Source organism: Anopheles bellator, chromosome 2, assembly GCF_943735745.2.
Source record: "Anopheles bellator chromosome 2, idAnoBellAS_SP24_06.2, whole genome shotgun sequence".
NCBI classification, from domain to species: Eukaryota; Metazoa; Arthropoda; class Insecta; order Diptera; family Culicidae; genus Anopheles; species Anopheles bellator.
In genome coordinates this window covers 35,014,511-35,034,099 of record NC_071286.1, presented here as the reverse complement: position 1 = coordinate 35,034,099, position 19,589 = coordinate 35,014,511, and the positions used below count along the sequence as shown (strand labels likewise).

The following is a 19,589-nucleotide window of genomic DNA, read 5'->3' as shown; positions in this document are numbered from 1 at the left end:
CTTATACTAATACATACAATACTTATTTCTATACTACATACACTACAATGGTGTGGGCCGTCCTTCTTACCCCCAAATGGTTAATGGATTCGTATTCGTTATTAATATTTGAGCATGGGAAAGACACGTCACTTTGGGTGGGCCAAATGGGGCACTCCAGTGGGTCTCGAGAATCGAGGATGAAAAGTCCAGCCGTCCAGACCTAACTGTACATCGAAGGGTACACGATTGTTCCAATTTCTTGATTGTAGTACGTCATCGGAAGTAGACAAGCATGGCCAGACGGGGGTAGTGCTCCGGGTTCCGGACTGAACTACTTCTGCTGAAATTCAAACACCCGGCTCCGAGCACGCACACGATCGGAGGCACGTCATACAAGAGTTCATCGAAAGGCGCCAACGTCCACGAGTGCACCGAAAGGGCAACGACGTTAATAAGACCTGTAGCTAGGCGCGAGGCCAGCACCAGGAGGGCCAGTAAATAATGCAGTTTCGCGTGCATGCCTGCGGCCAATGATGGAGAATTGCGAAGCGGTCAATTACGGGCGGTTCGTGGCGGTAAAATTAGAACCTGCCCACGGACCGCAAGGCGAATCGCAAGGAAGTGGGCAGCCGACCACCGGGAACAAAGAAGGGCAACTCGGCGAAGGACGTGCGGGACTGATTGACCCCCCATTTGGCGCGTAACGTGATGCATTGACGTTTGTTGTAACTTCGAAAACCGACCCGTTTCGGAAACGGGTTCGGTAAGGGGCCATCAAGGCTACCATTCGACATTCCGTGTTCCGTATTCGACATGCTTGTCCCGCCCCCCGACATGCATAGTTTCCCACATACCGACCATGACGTCAGAAGCGGCACATTCCACGCCGGTCTCCGTGAAGAACGGCACCAGGAGAACTCTGGTTCCGGGTTTGTTTTTGAAACCTGAGGCCACACAGCCCTCACTCAGCCTGGGTAAACAACAATTCATTTCCTTGCCACAGAAGATCAGCTTACCCTGAAGGCTGCCGCCGCCGCCGCCGCCGCCGGCTGCAATATGATTACACAATGTGCATCGACGAGACGAGAGGGTGGTGCATCGAAGCGTATCCCGGCGTCGGATCGAGGTTTGCCAGCGCTCCGGCAGTAAACAGAAACCCGTGTAGTAGGGCCCTTGCCCGGTTGAACGATGTTCCAATGTCACCCCGGTTCGCTGACGCTTCTCCGGCAAGAATTGACACTAGCGCTCCCTAGACTCACCTTTGACTCGTCCCCCAGAACGTGGTGGCTTCGATGATATCTTACTCCGCACACGCTTTGGAGAGACTTGCCCGGACCAGAAATCGGTAGTTAACCGCCATTATACCGCGGGGCTAGGGAGCGCGTAACTCGTTAGCTCCGGCGGAACAATTCTTCAACCGTTGTGTTGGGCGGGGTGCTGATTGTTTACCAGGATAACAACATCGGCCGGTTTGGGCGGATCCGTTAATTACATTTGGAGCTCTCACGGGAGGCACCCCCCTGAGGCGCGCGGAACCAAATCGAATCGGTGTGCGTTGTGAGAATTATCACCTGCTCGGGGTCCGGGACAAGAAGAGCGGGTTGCAGACAAAGAAAATCATTATTTTACGTGTGGCTCCTATCGGTAGCTTCTGAACTGCGTTGAATTGAACGATGGAACCGAGGCCGGTAGGCGTCCTAACTGGGTTAAGGGAGCAAATTACCATTTTTATCTGTCACTGGCGATAACAACAAATATCGCCATCGGGAGTAGCCGACGGCTGTCGCTAAGATTATCAGCCGCAGCCGAGTGGTGGTGATCCCCATCGAAAGGGCGCGAGACAAGACCACGCTGCTCACCACGTCGCTCACCCGCCATGTGGATTGTTTTCCTATCCTATCCGAGAAACAAAATGGAGCCTTCTGCGTGATATAAGGCAGGGTTCTCGCGAGCCCGAGAGAGCTCCAGTTCCGCTGAAGCGGCGAAGCCCCAAGCAGAACAAAGAGTCAGGAAGCACCACGATCAAGGGCCGATTGCTCTCGAAGGTTGCCGCCGGCGGCTGCAGCCTGCTACTAGGTTGTTCAATAAGTTCTTTGCTTCTTGTCAATTTAATAATTCCATCTCTGAAGTGAAAAACTAGAACACCTTCAAAATACGCTTCCGCAGCTGTTGTGAGCTCATCATTTGATGAAAAACGCTTTTCACGTACGATTTTTGTGGGTCTGAAAACAGATGAAGGTCGCTAGGGGCCAAATCTGGTGAATCTGGGGCATTATGCTAAAACTCTTTGAGTGATTCGACGATTTTCCAATACAATATTTTCTATTTTTTCTACGAGTTCAAGTGTTGTGTCTGTTTTTTTGGCGTGCATCGTCATCGTAGGCTAGTACGACCGCGTTGAAACTCAGAAACACCCCTGTTAACCGCCTAATTAAAGGCGAAGAGTCCTAAAACACTTTCACTATTCATTCATAAATGCTTTGCTTTTGAACCTTCTAAAAATTAAAAAGTAAATCACTGCACTGTTATCGCGGCAAAGAACTTATTGAACACCCCAGTATTTCCCACAATCCGCCAAACACGCGCTACTGCGTCGCGGAACGATCTTCCACTGTAACCGGAAACGTTACATTAACTTCGGCCGCGGCACGCTTCGAAAGGAAGTCGGCTGTGGCGGCGGCGGCGAACCGAATTTGGATATTGCCCCGGTCCGGCCCGGACAAGGTTGCGCCAATGATGCCCGCCACGCGGCTGTGGCATTGATCGAGATCATTGTTCCATTTTCGCTGCCTACGGAGACACCATCTCGACGAAGACGAACGGACGGACACACGAACGGGGTGTTCGTACCATCTTTAGTCGTTCGCGTTCGGCTAGGCTACGGACGATCGAAGCAAGAGTAGTGATTGACACCGAAGGCCGAGCCGACCAATTATTGTGCCGACGGACCGGCAGCAACAACGACAACTGTGTCCATGTTCGCCCGTGAACCTCTCCTAGTGAACCTCACGCTTATGGAGTGTATTGAAAGGACCGGAAACTAGGCCGAGTGTTTCAACAACACTCAGTTACTAGAACACTTTCGATTTACGCGATTGGCTTTCGGTCCAGTCCCCCAATGGATTGGAATCCACGGTGGATCGAATTTGCAATAGAACCCACCCAATCCGAACCCATTTCCGAGCCCGCCCCCCTCCGGATACCGTTGTTGTCGTCGATGTCGTGCCCTGTGTCTTGGTGACCCCAACTTGACATAAAATCGATTTTCAAGTTCGCTCTCGTAAGTTCTGGTCCCCAAACCGGCACCAACCCGGGTGGTTCGGTGAAGAATCGACTGTCGCAAGGAAGCATTTTCACTTTATTTTCGTCGATATTCCGTCCACCGTCTCTCCAACGCTGGGGGGACCCATTTTTCTGGGTGCGGCCACTTCTTGCGACAGTTCGCCGCGCTCGCAACCCGGAACGGCGCACGTGGCCGAAGGTGCCCAGGACGACCCGACCTGAGAGAGTCCCCGGCACCGGGAGGGAGCAGCCTATCGGACAGCAGTAGGAGTTGGGCGAAATAAAGTCCCTACTGCCACACCAAGCGCGGAAACATTCGCTTCCTTCCGGATATCCCATGCTGTCACGAACGGAACACGGGACGGGTGCCGCGGAATGAGGAATGAGTTGGCCGAGGGAACAATCTTTCACCAACTGGCGGTTGGGGACAAACAATTTACTGCAATGTCGCGGCACTGACGTAGCCTCTCTGCAAATCGGCTGTGCAGAATGTCACAATTGGGGTTACACAGCACAAATGGCTCAACTGTGCGGGGTCCTTGCGACAGAAATGCACCGTCAGCCTTAAATGGCAGTCTCATGGTCGGCCAAATCGTGCCTCGCCTTGATGCGTCGTCGTCGCCAAATGTCACCAAGCTGCGCCCCGAGAGCTGGGGGTTCCGTGGCACTCGGGCTGGGGGTCTCGATCCGAAGCCAAATTACATTCAGCCGCGATTGGTTGCCAAAATAAATGGGTGCATCTGGCACGACGGAACCACCGCCCCGGGTATCCAATAATTCTAATGAAATGGTGCCGAACAAGTGACGACAAATGTTCGCAGGTCGTTCCGATCAAACGGAACCGGCGGCCATTTAAAGACACTCCACACCACATATTTTGGCCGCCGGTTTTATGCTGCTCCCACACGGTGTGTCGTGTTCAGGGCGCAAACGGGTTTACAAATTTTTTCACCCGGGGCACCCTCGGAATATCTGGCACGAAGCCACGGCAGCCGCAGGACTGCGGGCCGCACGTTGTCACAAATTCACGTATAAATAGGTGCATCCAAACATTAGCTAATTATGGAAAGTGTGGCCGCTACGGGCCAGGTGACTGAGGATTCCGTACTGAGCCTTTCCCTTACAACCTGGATTACATCGTGTAATTGTCGAACGTCACTGACTTTCACAAACCACACACCATTCTATTCTTTAACGAGCCATGACCAACATCCCAGATATAAGTCAACCGTGTAAAAAGAATGGAATATTATTATCGGAGAACTGGAACTATGCTCTAGTATGGCAAAAAATTCGTTCGGTTTCATCACCCTACATCCAAAGAAACCAGCAACGACATCCAATTATGTTCCAATATTGATTATAACTCGTCGCCAGTCCTGGGCCAGAACGGGCCAACCGGGTTCTCTTCGTTGTCATTGCGGTTATGCTGTCATCGCGTGTGGCATGACGTTAACGAGTATCCTTCTCCCATTGCTCATCTGCAGGGAATTTTAGTTACATCGCTTGAAAACTCCGTCAGCCTCGAACGGGTTTTTGGTACGCTCCAAGAAACGGCAACCCTTTTTGTGGGTCATGTTCTGGATGCAATTTTTCCATTGCCGATCCGTATGTATGATTCTCTCTACATTAAATCATCTATTTGTTATCCTAACCTTAACCTTTTCTAAAAAAGAATGTTGTCCCTCCGTTCATAAGGGAAGACCCACAGAATCCAGCTCAATTCTTTAATTCGTGAAAGAAGCACAAAGTGATCGAGAAAGCCATCCACGGCTCAGGCTAACGAGATATTTGGATTTTGAGCAATTCGAGCGATTGATTTAGTGCTCAAAGCGAACCCAAAAAGATGCCGGATCGTCAGTGTAGCGGTTTCTTTCGTGGGCCGAAAAAACAAACGTAAGAAAATGTAGAATACCGAACCATCAATCTAACGGAGACCTCGCGGGGTGGTAGCTCGTGCGCCTTGCGTGCCTGGGTCTGGGTCGCTGCTGGTTGGAAGCCGCGGTCGTCGTCGGTAGCTGCTGGGTTCGGTTTGTTGACCCACGTACGTGTGAGAGAGACAAGCTGGGGTGCTGCTTTTCCCACCCACTCTCCCTCTCTCTCTGTCGGCGGTTCTTGGCCAGCCAACACCCGCTACGACGCCAGAACAGCAGTTCCGCTGTGGTGTGCGGTGGCTCGACTTGAAATGACCAGCGCGCGCAGGGAGGGAAGTAAACATGAGATGCCAATGCCGAAACCATAAACACACCGTTCGCCGCAATATGCTCCGGAGCAGCGCTCAACCAAGAAGAGTAATTAAAATTATAATAAATTACACCGGAACGCGCGTTTTTGGCTGCGGCTCATCATAAACTCGGAAGCCGTTTCTTTTGTCCGAAAAACTCCGCTCTGTTCCGGTGGCTCCAACTATAAGACGGTGCGTGTTTTAATGCGTTTTTTCGGCGCATTTTTCATAGTTATACATTGCTCGATTAAAAACTGGCATAGATCCGCGCGCGCCAGTCTGTGACGCTGGTGGTGTAGGCGTGCGAACAGAGCTCTCACCTTCCTGCGCGCCATGCAGCAGAGCAGTTCTGGTTTCGTTGGAATCTAAAACACGGAACCGGGACGACGAGAGAGAAAAAAAACCAAAGATTCCGGCAATAAAACGGAATACCAGTTACGCGCGGACGCCAGACTCGCTTGAAGGCCAACAGTTTCATCGCACGACAGGGAGGAGGCGTAGAAGAGAAAAGTATTATAAATAGAGAATACTTCATAATTTATTATCATATACGCGTCCGCGTATCAGAGGCGAGGAGAGCGTGCCGCCGTCGGCGTCGGAGGTCAACAGCAACCCGCGGGGCCCCGGATCCGTGAAATGAACACAACGGCAAAGATATCGGAACCTACAACAAAGACAGACACCCTCGGATGGTGCGCGCCCCGAAGAAGCAATGTATCTCAGGATCTTCTGCTTGATCTTCTTGACACTCGGGTTCGTCTCGGTTTCGGTTCAGAGACCGAGATTTTTCCTCATTTTGAATCGGTAGCAGAAAGGTGGATGCCAGATAATGTGAGAAGAAAACGCGTCCGACACCACGAAATCAGAGCCGACTTCCGATTCTAACCCACGTACGTGTGGCCACATACCGAAGCACACAAACAGAGCCAGGCATGTTGTGCAGTGTTCTGTCCGACGCCAGTCCAGTCCCCAATGCCCCTTAATCATCTTCTCCTTCGTTTCGGGTGGAAAATGGCCGGAATGACGAATGGGAAAAACCCGCCGATTGGCGGCTGTTGGAGCCCCACTCCCTCCCCCCACCGGGAAAAGCATGTTGCCAGCCCTCCCAGCCAACATCACCCCATGTACACCCTCACGCGCGCGCCGGGACAGCCGATTGTTTGGCGACTCCAATTCAAAAGTGAAACCCCTTCTATCTGGGTCAACGACACATTCCTAGTGGGGTTCAACGATTCTTCGTCATTACGTTCTGTGTTGGCGGGGTGTGTGGCGAGCCGAGAAAACGGTGTGGCGCCCGGTTTGGCCCAGAAACGGAGTGAAAAGTGAAGAAGCAGCAGTCATAATGTCTCCGGTGAGACGTCACTTCAACATGAAACCGTGGCTACAAAACATAAAATTGGAACATCAGATTCTGGGGTAAAAATCATGGTGAAACGCTTCGAAAAGCGCCCCGAAGGAAGCGCGCGCCCATCCAATGTCCTGGTGGTAGTTTTAAGTGTTCAACTCCACTTACAGGTCCTCGCCATAAGACCCTCCGTATTCAAAAGTACGGATGGGATAATAATCAATACGGTAGCCGGTGATGGTTCGGGTGCTGCGCTGCACTTCACAACTCGGGCTACGCAATATAATTACAATCCATTGTGCAAGCCGATTTTCCTGGAGTCCGGCAAGCAAAGAGCGGCCATTCCGCTCCGAGAGTAGCGTCGAGCGAACGTGAGAGTGGTTTCGGGACGCGCAGAGAGAGAATTGCACACACCAAAACATTGCAATTTCAGTTACAATTGCAGCTGCGACCGGAGAAAGCTATTACACTCCCGGGGCCGCGTTTCCCCGTGGTGCATTTTATGAGCAAGTGAGAGTCTAATAGGCGTGTGACCCGTGCAGAGCCCTCCGAAACGTAATCCGGGATCGGGAGGAGCTAAAATGAAATCCGCAAGATAAACGGGACACGGAAATCGCTTCGAATGCAGAACAATCGCAGCAACCTCTGGGTCGGGGCGCACCTACCTTGGAATGCAGTTTGACGGTGTCCGGTCCACTTCCCAGGCAGCGAACAGCTTCATGGGGACGGGCTTGGCCATGGCCATCCGTTCGAATTTCGCCACCTTGTCGGTCATCTTGAATCTTGCGCCGTGCCGCGTTTCGGGACTCCGACCGTGCAACAATCGAATTTGCTGCCGGCCTCACTCTGTGGGCGTGCCTGGAAAAACCGCGAACTGCAAACACTAGTAGCTGGCAGGCTGTGGGGCCCTTCGAGAGGAGCTACGCCGCGCCGGTGACCGCTATACAACCACACACCGCCGCCGGGAACTATGGCAACGCGCGACGGGGCTGCTCGTGTCAAACTGCTCGCTCGCTCACGCTCACTCTCACGGGTGTCTCACTTTCCTGCACTACTTTTGCTCACCACTGGCACACTTTGCTGGCTCGGCTCGGGAAACTGTGCCGTTTTGCGCCTTGTCGGTTAAGAATTTTCATTCGCTTCTGTTGCTTGCCCCGTTTTGTGGACCATTTTTTTACCCCGAAACGCGCTCCTGTGCCCTGCAATCTCGTACCAGCCAGACCCGGATTTGCTTTCACTTTCTAATGTGCCACCAAAGTTGCCTGGCTCTCGTTATCTCGCCGTGCAAAACCCGCTCTCCTTAGCCGGACCCTTTTCGGGTTCCGGGAACCGACGTTCGGAAGGTGGTCACGCCCCGTCAATCCTTCCAGCGCTTATCGGACGCCCCATAGTTTCAACAATGCAACAGGAACTGCTGCCGCTGATGTGCTTTCGTTTTATCTTTCACCCGCCCAGATTAGGCCTTTATCACACCGGACGCCACCGAGCCGCTACGCCGCTGATAGTGGGAATCGATAGTGACCCGCGGCTGGCCGCTGAAACCCGCCGCATTAAACACAGTAAGAACTGCACGCGGCCCCGCCACAAGATCTGCTCGCAGAAGACCGACCGATTGGATGGACATATACACACATAGACACGCACGCTGGACCGTAGGTATACGAAGGAACACAACAATTTTCACTCTCGGACCGTCGTTCAACACCTGGCGCCTAGCGCCCTAGCGCCATTCATAGTACACGACGCCACAAACATTTGCTGCGAAAAACGGGGTGTCGCCGACCGACGATTGCCGGATCCTGTCGCGGATATGGCAGCTTCTTACTCGGGCATCTCGGGCGTCCGGGATGTTGGCGAAATAATGGCACCGTCGCTGGTGCCTTGCTTGTTTCGCACACTGGCGCAGTTTTCCCGGTAAGGAAAGGGCGGAAACTTGCTATTTTCAAGTCCGGCCGGAACCCGACGCCCAGCGGAGTTTCTCGCCAGAACGAACCGTCCGTACACAAAGAAATTTCAGCGACTTGTGAATGGGAAACGACGGATGGCTCAGAGCGCAGAGCAAACGGAACGAAACGGAAATAGAAAACCATGCCTCTGGACGCAAGGGAGCCTTGCGCAAGAGCGGGAGCACCAGACGCGACGCGAGAGTTCGAGCTCGACCCGATATCTCGACGCAAAAAGCAGCTTTTGACAGCTGACGTTTCCTTGCAACATTTCAATCCCTTTGCTCAAGCTTTGAAAAGTTTCGTTTTATTTTTCCTGAGTTTGCTTTTTATCCTCCATCCTGTGCGTTATTTGTGCGAAATTCCTAATTCAACGTTCTCAGGACTATCAGATTTATAACTGTTCGAGCGTTTGCAACCAATCGTTGTTGTAATACACTTTGTGCCGACGCAAAAAGTGCGACAATTTTAAATGTTCAACCGTTTGGCAACACTGCAGAAGTGGCAATGTTACGGCACATAAACAATCATTTCGCCGGCAAAGCAGCATCTACAATTTACGTGCTTCGTGAAAATTAGTGATATTTTAGTTTCTCTCCGTTTCTTACAGCCCCCGAAAATTCACCCAACCTCTGCTTTGTTAAGATGTCAAAAATTCACGAAGCTCTCAAACCAATCCAGTGGCTAATAGGCACATGGGAATCGGTTAGCGCGAAAGGGAGCTTTCCGACGATACGGGATTTTTCCTACAACGAGGTGCTCAAATTCGAATCGCTGGGGCAACCGTTGCTCATGTACGAATCGCGCTCTAAGAATCCCATTTCCGGGAACCCGATGCACCTGGAAAGTGGTTTCCTTCGCATTAAACCCGGAACCAACGAAGTTGCGTTTATGATTGCCCATAACTTCGGTTTGGTTGTGCTAGAGGAAGGAACGGCGAGCGACAATGGACTACAGCTGGTCTCAAAATCGGTGGACCGTATGTCCTTTGCAAAGGACCCTGCCGTAAAGGCTACCCAGAAAACCTACCGCCTTAATACCGATGGAACACTGGAGATTCAAACGGCGATGGAAACGAGCAACACACCACTGACCAACCACCTGATTGCGCTCTATAAAAAGAAGGATTAGTTCTACTGTGTTACGATGCCCAGTCAAACCGAGGGCCAGTCAAATGTTGGTGAAATTGGTATTCGGGAAATAAAGGATAAAGGATATAAAAAGCTTACATTTTTTACGCTTGTTCGAAATTTGTTCGTTTCATTTGCGGTCGTTTCAAGAATAATATTAGTTATATCTCGGTTCTCGGCTTGCGCAAAATGAATAAGAATTTTGAAATAGTTATAGATTCAAATCATATTTAATCATTAAACAAGAAAATATGCTTTATAATTTAATTTGTATAGAAATAATACACCTTTATACAATACATAATACATTCTCTTTTCGTTTATCTCATGACTTCCGCAATTGTTATTTGCGTGGTTGACCCGAGGTTGCTGCATTGAACAACGATCGAAGCGAGATGTAAGTCTTCCTTAAGAAATCCTGAAAAAATCACAAAGACTGATTTTACGGTTTTACGAGAGTAATGCAACAGCCATACTACCCTTAAGTAAAATAAATAAGTTTTTGCTGCACTGTGTGCGTCATCAGAAATCGTACCTCAGTAGTACCTCATTCAAATATGTAATAACGATGATTTAATGATTAAATAAAATTTGCTACCTGTACGTTACGAGAAACGAGTCCTAGAAACACAGTATTGTACAGAATTTTTAATAGGCGGTTTATTTTTGGGAAACGGTGCGACCCGTTCGTTTGTAACCACTAAGGAAGATAGTAGTAACTGTAGCCATCAGGACTGTTGCCAATGAACCACTGGGAGTTATGAGCCTGCGCCGAAGAAGACTGTTGTAACGTTTGTAGCTGGGGCGGAGCTGGTGGCGGAGGACCAACCGGAGGTTGTGCCGGTATTGATGGTACGGATCCGTTGGTGACCGACAGAGTTTGAACCGTAACCATGGGCATGTTGTTGTTCGGATCTAGGCTAATGTAGGCGTTCGAAGGTAACATGGGGTTGTAGGATGGTGGGGGATCGTACACAAAGTCGTCCGGCTGAGGCGAAGGTGTGGTAGGATACTCCAGTTCCCGTTGCAGATGTCGGATGTATTGGATGGCCACCCTGATTAACGGAGATTTTTTACATGCCACGCACTTTACTGACCTCGTTCACTTACCGTAGGCATTCTATTTTGGAATACTTTTTCCCGGAAGGTTTCTTGTGGGGTAGCTTGGAACGCAGCATGTCGAAAGCCTTGTTCATATCTCGCATCCTGGTCCGTTCGCGATCGCACGCCGATTTTTTGTAATCTAAAATATAAAGCAGCGTGAATGTTATACCGGCCTAGGATAACTCAATGTTTTGGTCCATTGTAAGTGCCCCAAACTATTTCATACAGCTATGAATGTTGCTATATCTTCCGGTAATTCTGGGGCGATCAGTCACGTGTAATGCGATCCCAGTCGACACGCAGTACTAAGACCCAACAGGAGCACAAAATCAAGACACGAACCTCATTACGAGATAGGCGGGATTATTTTTAAACCGTTTGCCCACCTTTCTCAATCTCGAGAGCACGCTTCCTCCACAAGCTCACGTCACACTGGCCCAGCAGTTCTGCGGCCGACGAGGAGGACGAACAGTAGGAAGCACTGGCCGAGGAATGCGCCACTACCGGGGACGATGGCGTACCGGACGTGCTGTTATTTCCGGTAAAAGAGTTGGCGAATGAAAGCACCACATCCTTCACCAGCCGCTCGCTTTCCTCACTCGTTCCGGCCGTGTTGATGCGCGTAAAGTCCATCGCAAACACTGGCGTCGGGGACCGATTGGCATCGTTCACTTGCAACAACGTTACAGGTGGTGAAGATCGTGGCGGAGTTAACTTAAGCACACTGGTCGGGATCGCGTGCGACGGATTTTCCGGTGCACTTCCTGGAGCAAGTGTGGCACCGAACGTCGCCGATGAATGAGGCACCGGCAGATCGGCCAAACACGTGGTGCGCCGCGTCGGGTAGCGGCGTTCGACGTAAGTCGGCGTGGTCGAGGGATAGAAACCAGCCACGGTTGCCACGTTTGGTAGGACTACGCTCCTGGGAGCCGAAGACTGCACACAGATGACGGATGGGCCGTGGATGGTGGAGTAAGTTGCTCCTGGACCGATGGTCAACGGCGCACTGCCGACCGAGGGATAGTCGCGATCGTTGGTAAGATCGATTGCAATTAGATCAGCTATGTTCATTATGTATTCGTCGGATGTGCCGCGTCGGTAAGTAGCTCTCCCGGCGATGAGCGGTGTTTTGTTTGTACTTTATCTTATTTGTAAACGGACCGTTTCCGCCCGGCCACCGCTACATCACGGATGACGATAGATCGGTACTTCACGGTTCCGAAAACACCCCGAATGTATTGTTGCTTTACGATGTATTGTTAAAAAATAACTGATATCGCAACAACACTCACGGCAATGTTCACCGGCACCTTCCACAAGACATCCCGATCCTCACTAACGGGAGCCGGGAAGTGTCCTACGTTGTGTGCTATTCTAGTCGGCTCCCGACCGACGCATCGATAGAGTCGCGCGAACTTGGCAAGAATTGAAATGGAAATATAGTTGCTCTCTATTTATTTCCACGCTCGTTTCGGTTCTATATGCTGCACGCCACATTTTCCACGCCACCAGCAAGCCAAATCCTACGTTTTTCCATCCCTTTCTTAGCCTTTCGATCGTCATGAGCGGTTTTGTGTGCACAAGTGTCGCGCACCACCGTCGTGATCGGTGGTTGTGTAGAATGTAGAGCAGCGCTATTGCTCAGACCACACGCACCCACACTTCTCCCGGCACCAGGTACTTTTGTCACCTTTCGTGAAGGCTCATTTATCTTCTTTAAGCGCAAAGGAACCATTCTTTTCACTCTCGCGCAGCTTCCGACTCCTTGGCGCAGGAGGCGTCCAGTGGCATTAAGAGAGAACCATTCATTCGAGTCCAGGATGAGCTATTGACCTGTGCAGCTCCGGTGGCTCCGGTTGATGAAGTGTAATATCTATATTGGGAGAAATCGTTTCATGTTTACGCTTTATTAATAGCTTTGTAAAACATTTTAAAAATCTTTTGTTGATTATGTTGTAATTTCGTGAGAACATGCTGTAAAAATATAATTGCATCCGTATTTTTGCAAATCTATCGAGTGTTTGAAAATCCCAAACACTAAATGAAACGTTGAACAAGGTCCAAGAAAAAAAAAAGTTTATGCACGGTATTTACCAGATGCAGCTCCGGTGGCTCCGGTTGATGAAGTGTAATATCTATATTGGGAGAAATCGTTTCATGTTTACGCTTTGTTAATAGCTTTGTAAAAAAATTTAAAAATCTTTTGTTGATTGTGTTGTAATTTCGTGAGAACATGCTGTAAAAATATAATTGCATCCGTATTTTTGCAAATCTAGCGAGTGTTTGAAAATCCCAAACACTAAATAAAACGTTGAACAAGGTCCAAGAAAAAACAAAGTTTATGCACGGTATTTACCAGATGCATAAATCTCAAAGTATTAGTTTGTAACACATGTTAATTTCAAAATTAACGCAGCTCTTCGATAAAGGTAAAAGGGCAGTTCTAATCTATTATACAAATCAATTTTTTCATATTTTCTAATCCTTCAGGTAGAAAATTTTTCTACAAAAACGGAAATGGAGCATTATTCCCAAATAATTAATTGCTTTTCGGTATTCACGTGTTCAGAAGTTACCCCCTAGAAAGAAGTAAGTCCTTAAACAAAAATGTATTGAACAATGAAACAATATATGATATGTTGATTGTGACTACCAAATTCAAAGCTGACAATTGTTATCATAAAATAAGATAAGGAATATTAACGGAAGTCTTGCAATTTGGGAAATAAGGAATTACGTTTAAGACCAAACGTAATTTAGATATCTCTTTATTTTTTCATGTTTTCTTAGGCAGAGAAAATGCGTTTCCATAAGTTAAATAAATAATTCTGATTATCAAGACAATCGGTTGCCTTCATGTAACGATAGAAACGCCAGGCTGCTTTCGAAGGCATCGACTGTGGTCCACAATCATAACGAGGCGGTGTAACATACGTCTAAAAAACCGAAGCACTGTTGCCGAAAGTGCGAAGCTTCATGACGATCTTGGTCATCATGCTCTCCGAAAGTACCGATCACTCTGTTTGCTTTCTTGTCTGGAGCACAGAGATTATTTCTGCTTTGAAGCCTTCTTGTTCTTTTTCTTGCCTTCATTTGTCGCGCCATTGGCAGCGTCTCCGGTGCCAACCGTAAACTCGTAATTAAGCTTTCGCGTCTTAAGGAACTGATTCAACACTTCGTCCGTCACATCTTTCCGTCGGCGCTGGTGCTCCGTTACGATTGGTTGCAGTGTTTCGATAGCAATCTTTTTCATTTCGCCGCTTAGCAGTTCCCCCTTGCTGTATTGCTCCCGAATGCGCTCCAGTTCCGCGTCATCCTCCAAGAAAAACTTTAACAACTGAAAGCTCACATCAACATCCGTGTTTCCTCCCAGTTCGCGGTGCTCTTCGAGCGTTGGCCTTCCGCCTGAGAACGCATGTTTGTTGATTTTCGTTTTGATTTGTTTCTCCGTGTCCGTCAGAAACACGGCCGAGTTGGTGTCGCTGGCAGACATCTTCGTTCGGGCGCCCTGCAGCGCTGGGAAGAAGCTCGAATGAATTAGGGCAGGCTTCGGAAATCCCAATCTGGGTGACACGTCGCGCGTCATGCGGAAGTATGGATCCTGATCGATGGCGCACGGTATCAGCACTGGCAGCTTATCGTTGCCAAAGATGAACGGAAACGTGGTAGAAAATGCCGGTGCAGCCTGGGCAGCAGGGAAGCCGATCTTTCCGATTACATCTGAGTCTCCAAACCCGAAGATGCCCTTGACCTGGTTGAACGTGACGCACTTCTGGATGCGGATAATGTTTTGATAAAATTGTGGACATTGGCCCATAAAATCGAGGTTGGAAAAAATGAACGTTTTGTTCGGGTCGAAACCAATTGCTATAATATCTTTCGCATTTTCCCGTGCCATCCGCATCGACTGCTCGATCGTAAGATCTTTCCACAGGGTTTTTTCATCGTCAGTCAGCTGAATGACCAACGGTACGTCGAATGCCTCCTGAAGCCATCTGAAAGATTCGGCAAAGCTTGCATCAGCTAATATCGATTCTACCATTCACTGGCACTTACTTGGTGACGATAAATGGCACCAAATGACCCAAATGCATTGAATCCGACGAAGGACCGCGGCCAGTGTAGAGGTAGAACTTCTTGCCTGCTTCCACTGTGTTCAGCAGTATGTGAAGGTCACGATGGGAGAAGAATATGCCGCGTTTGATCAGATGGTGAACCGGTTTTCCGGCGACCTTTTCGAGGCGCTCGACTAATGCCGCATCGATATGTGATGATCCGAAACGTTCTGCATGCGAAAGGAGCAAACGTGGCGATCAATCGTTCAACTTACGTAGGCATCACAGACTGCTCAGCGCCAATCGTCGTACTTATCAGTTTATCGTAGTCGATTCCTGCATCCGATGTGCTGGTAACAGTCCACGGATCCACTACATCTTCCTCTACAACACTCGGACCGTTTTCGGCCTTGGCTGCTTCCTCTAACTGAAGGCGCTGTACATCGGGAAGATCGCTCATGCTTTTAACCACTTCCTTTTCCGCACTACAGTAACTGAATTAGTTATGTGTGAAGATAACGGCCATAAATGTCCTGCGATAGCGAAAATGACGAATTTTCTTCTGCCAACACCGCTGCGGTTTGCGTTTCACGCGTTTGACAGCAAAATGTTGTGGTCGCCGGTCCACTATGGGATATTACCATAGTCTAGATGGACATATTTTTTATGATCAGTCTACGAACTTTTTCAAAAGTTATTTTTATCACTCTTTCGACTTTGGTAGATGAATTTTCGGAATCTACGCAACGTGGAAAGGTTTAAAATCAGACCGCCTTGAGAAAATATAACTCAAATCGGCACTTTTTACAACTTTTCCCCATGGTGCAGCGAGTGACATTGACCAAGGTTCATAAAGGAGACTCAAACGTTCAACAAAGATACCGATACTGTTTTTGGTTAGAATTGGACAGTTGTATAATAATATAATAATATTACCAAATAATTGTAGCCGTATGCTTACATGGGTCCCATAAAAGTCATGATTTAGAAAATAGTGATAAAAACTATAATTTCAATACTAGTTTGCCGGATCTCCGCTACGGGCATGCATGGCGCTGTTTAGGGGTGCTGTCACTTTGGCAATAAAAATCGGAAAACCAGAGAAACACCAAACAGAAAGCGAATGTTGTGAACATCGTGTACGAATTAATGGGAAAACATTGCGAAAAGCAACTTTATTGAGATAAACTATCGCTCTACTCCAACCTAACTGTCGGAATCTCCATGGCCACAGAAGTAGTGAAGGGATGCAGCGATCTGTTGCAGGAACTGGACCGTGCGCGGAGCAACCTGAAGGGGTTGAACGAAAACATCCGGAGAATTATTGGCCGTGATCCGTCCGGTAATGACCTGTACAACAATGCTCGCGGTGGTGGGCCCGGGTACAACCACGCCAGTGGACCGAACAGTGGCAATGGAAACAGTCTGGGCGGTGGCGGCGGCGGCAGAGAAGCGTTCGAATCCCGCAAACGGCACTCGGCCGGCTTCGAACCGTCAAACGTGGGGGGGCAGCGACGGGACCAAGAATGGCGGCACTCGGACGTGGGACAGAACGCAGCAAAGCGGCGTGTCATAGCGGAAACGAAGTCCGTGTTCAGTCGTCTCTCGGGACCACCGAACCGGGAGACCGAATACGAAAAGCCGCGAATTTTTTCGCGCGTCATCAAGGAGCAGCCTTCGAAGGAGGACATCGTTGCGGCTCAGGGCTCCGACGAACGTTCCCGGGCTCGGAATCGACGAATCTTTGGCTCACTATTGGGCACGTTGCAAAAGTTTTCTCAGGAGGAATCGAAACTGAAGTCCAAAGAGGAGAAGAAAGCACTGATCGAGAAGAAGCTCGAGGAACAGGAGAAGATCGAGCGGGAGAACATGCGCAAAGAGAAACAATGTTTGTTTTCTGACCGTAAACGACAGCAGCTGGAAATTCGGGCCCTCGAAGCCAAAGTGGCTAAGCTGAAGGATCTCGAACTGTGGGAGGATGCCAAGCGACCGTTGAGGAACTTCATCAAAACGAAAATCAACCCACCGATCTTCTATCTCCCGAAGCGAATGGATGCGGCGATGGAGAAGAAGCTGGACGATTGGCAGCAAGAGCATCAGGGTAAGTGTATGCAATATAGACTGTTTGGCGATGGCCAGGATATCATTTGCATTAATTTTTCGTTCGTTGCGCAGCTATGATGGAACAGAAACGGCAGGAAGTAATGGGTAGCGTAGAGGCTATCGAAGCGCGGTTCCAGGGTGACGTGAAGATGTTGGAAGAAAATGAAGCCAGGAACCGGGCTGCTTTTGGCAAGTCCCATGCGGACGACGCGAGAAAAGGAGCGGGGAGCTTCGATGGAAGTGATGCCATGCCCGGAAGTGGCTCCAAACACGATCGATTGAACGTGGAAGAGGAAGAGGATGAATACGATCAAAATATGTCGTATCAATACGATAATGAAGAGCAACTAGAAGTACCGGAAGGGCCGGCTCTCCCAGCGTCCATGGTGTCTGGGTTTAAGATAACCATTCAGAATACCGAGCACAAACACGGTACTTTCATTTCGCTGACAAATCAACGTGAGGAGCGAACTGTGGAATAAACTAATGTGGGCTCAATGTCGATTTCAGATGCCTCCGAGCAGTATGCGTCTTCCGAATTGCCGCAAGTCGTTCGGCTGCTGACATCCGGTTCTGCGGAAGCCGACGCGTCTGATTGGGTGGCCGACAACGATTCCGATAGTGCCAGTAAAGAAGCGCACGTTGACAAGATGAGCAAAAGCATCCAAATTACTTTCAAGACAGAACAAAACTAATCACCCGTTCGAACGAAGGCACGCATTTCGAGCATCTTCGCATTCGTACACGGTCTCGATCTGTCTGTTGCCCCGAACGTGCAACTGCGTTTCATGAATCGATTTCCACTTGGATATCCATGATCGGCATGGGAAATTTTGGATGCGAACGTTCAGTGGCAAAGTTATGGCCGAATCCGTGCGATACTCTTAAGAGAACTAGACTCTATAAGTCCGTAACTATACCATTTAACAGTCATAGGTAAATCGTGTGTCGGTTGTGCTACCAGAGCACACATACACCAGCTTCATAAACACATATTTGGTAGTTTGAACAAGTGGTTAGTTAATAAAGCTAGCATTTCTTACATCGCGAACATTCGCCATAGATTGACCATTCTATAATCCCAACAATCCGCACAGAAAAGACAGCAACTTTACTCGTATTAGTGTGTAATTTTATTAACTACTTTGTTTTACGCAAAAATTTACACTATTAAGGGTCATTATCATTCTGTTGCTGTAAGTATTCGGTTGTTTCCAGCGAAGCCAGTAGCTTTACTAAGATTATTGCGTTTTTTGCTGTCATTTTGTTTACTGTTCTGTTGCTGTTTTAGTTACACTTATTAATCTACTCGTATTGCTTAAAGTTTCACCTCTGACCAACGGGGTGTGTGGTCGACGTGCAGCGTATCTGATCCATTACAACTAGTCCTACTAACAGGCCAATGGTTTCGCACGTGCATTTTAAAAATTTTCTTTTTAAGTTTGACTGACTCGAACTGCCTATTCGAGAGGTTGCTGAGTGGCCAATCAGTCATGCCGTACCGTATGAATGTTCTTCCATACTGGTGGTCAACACTTAGAGGCCACACGAAACGTAGAACAGAATCGATTGAAGGTTTTGCAGATCATTCCGGGGCTGTGAAGCATTCGATGGGATGTCGAAGCCACCGCAACGACCAATGGTTAAATGGCATTAGTCAGTCTTCGCCGACCATTCGTTGGAGAGAAAGGCCAAATGGTAAAGGGTATGTTCGTAGGTTCAGTGAAACGGGTGCCTGTTTACGCAGCGTACATTGCTGGATGTAGGATTTGAAATCTTTCGTTCGCTATATTTGTTCAGTTCAGAGAAACGATGATTCCATTCGTTCCCGACTGTTTACGGTAAATCTTTCCCCTTGCTGATAGTGTTAACGTAAAACCCTAATCGCGCCTGGAACCACCTGGACTTTCTCTAACTGCCTCCCTTTGCTCTCTCGGCCCATCCAGGAATTTCCGCCGGTTCAATTATTTACAAATAGCAGTGTTGGTGATTCACATTCCGATGCTAAATTTTGACTGCTTGCTGACGAGACGGGGGACCGCTCCACGGCACTCCCGTTCGGATGGCAAAGATCGCTGCATGGAGAAGAAAGGAGGCTAGCAGAAAGGATGGGTTTTGTCACTCTACATATTGCTCGGAGGTCCTCGGGGCCGATGTCCGTGTAGACCGGAGTGCCGCGATCCCGGCCGGCTGTGCACGATCGCGTAGTGATCCGAGTCGATTGGAAGTGATCGATTTGAGTGAATGGTGCTGCCACCGCTCGTGTAGCCCTTGTTGTGTCCTCCATCGCGGCCCCCATGAAGCGAGTAGCGCGAACCGTACTGTGACCCGTGCCAACTCCGGTACGGATCGTACTCTTCGATGATCGACGGCTCCTTTTCGATAATCTGCGGAAGGGCGTGAGTTAATCGTTGCTACGAT

At 49.1% G+C, this 19,589-nt stretch overlaps 6 protein-coding genes across 8 annotated transcripts in view; 2 read left to right on the top strand and 4 right to left on the bottom strand.

The window, feature by feature from the left end:
* LOC131212578 (phosphofurin acidic cluster sorting protein 2) overlaps positions 1-7,633 on the bottom strand; it is a 30,762-nt gene extending 23,129 nt beyond the window's left edge. Inside the window, exon 1 of the mRNA XM_058206494.1 lies at positions 7,499-7,633. Within this exon, the coding sequence (XP_058062477.1) occupies positions 7,499-7,608 (110 nt within the window). The 5' untranslated portion in view covers positions 7,609-7,633. The remainder of the gene's footprint in view (positions 1-7,498) is intronic.
* A 1,681-nt stretch (positions 7,634-9,314) lies between these two features.
* LOC131210792 (peroxynitrite isomerase THAP4-like) lies at positions 9,315-9,988 on the top strand. Its single transcript, XM_058204084.1, has one exon. It carries the CDS (start codon positions 9,422-9,424, stop codon positions 9,905-9,907), a length of 486 nt encoding a protein of 161 aa, XP_058060067.1. The 5' UTR covers positions 9,315-9,421; the 3' UTR covers positions 9,908-9,988.
* A 618-nt stretch (positions 9,989-10,606) lies between these two features.
* Positions 10,607-12,081, bottom strand: LOC131207446 (uncharacterized). Its single transcript, XM_058200059.1, has 3 exons — positions 11,397-12,081; positions 11,017-11,149; positions 10,607-10,961 (listed from the first exon to the last, which is right to left on the bottom strand). The coding sequence occupies exons 1-3, from the start codon at positions 12,079-12,081 to the stop codon at positions 10,607-10,609; spliced, it is 1,173 nt and encodes a 390-aa protein (XP_058056042.1).
* Positions 12,082-13,779: 1,698 nt separating this feature from the next.
* LOC131209448 (tryptophan--tRNA ligase, cytoplasmic) lies at positions 13,780-15,638 on the bottom strand. Its single transcript, XM_058202521.1, has 3 exons — positions 15,378-15,638; positions 15,067-15,295; positions 13,780-15,005 (listed from the first exon to the last, which is right to left on the bottom strand). The coding sequence occupies exons 1-3, from the start codon at positions 15,523-15,525 to the stop codon at positions 14,060-14,062; spliced, it is 1,323 nt and encodes a 440-aa protein (XP_058058504.1). The 5' UTR covers positions 15,526-15,638; the 3' UTR covers positions 13,780-14,059.
* Positions 15,639-16,174: 536 nt separating this feature from the next.
* On the top strand, positions 16,175-18,165 carry LOC131209972 (pinin). Its single transcript, XM_058203148.1, has 3 exons — positions 16,175-17,166; positions 17,241-17,600; positions 17,679-18,165. Exons 1-3 carry the CDS (start codon positions 16,290-16,292, stop codon positions 17,861-17,863), a joined length of 1,422 nt encoding a protein of 473 aa, XP_058059131.1. The 5' UTR covers positions 16,175-16,289; the 3' UTR covers positions 17,864-18,165.
* Positions 18,166-18,304: 139 nt separating this feature from the next.
* The window catches only part of LOC131208322 (uncharacterized), a 37,300-nt gene continuing 36,015 nt past the window's right edge, over positions 18,305-19,589 (bottom strand). For all 3 annotated transcript variants that reach the window (XM_058201023.1, XM_058201026.1, XM_058201024.1), the window contains exon 8: positions 18,305-19,555. In XM_058201023.1, coding sequence (XP_058057006.1) covers positions 19,292-19,555 — 264 coding nt within the window. In that variant the 3' untranslated portion in view covers positions 18,305-19,291. The remainder of the gene's footprint in view (positions 19,556-19,589) is intronic.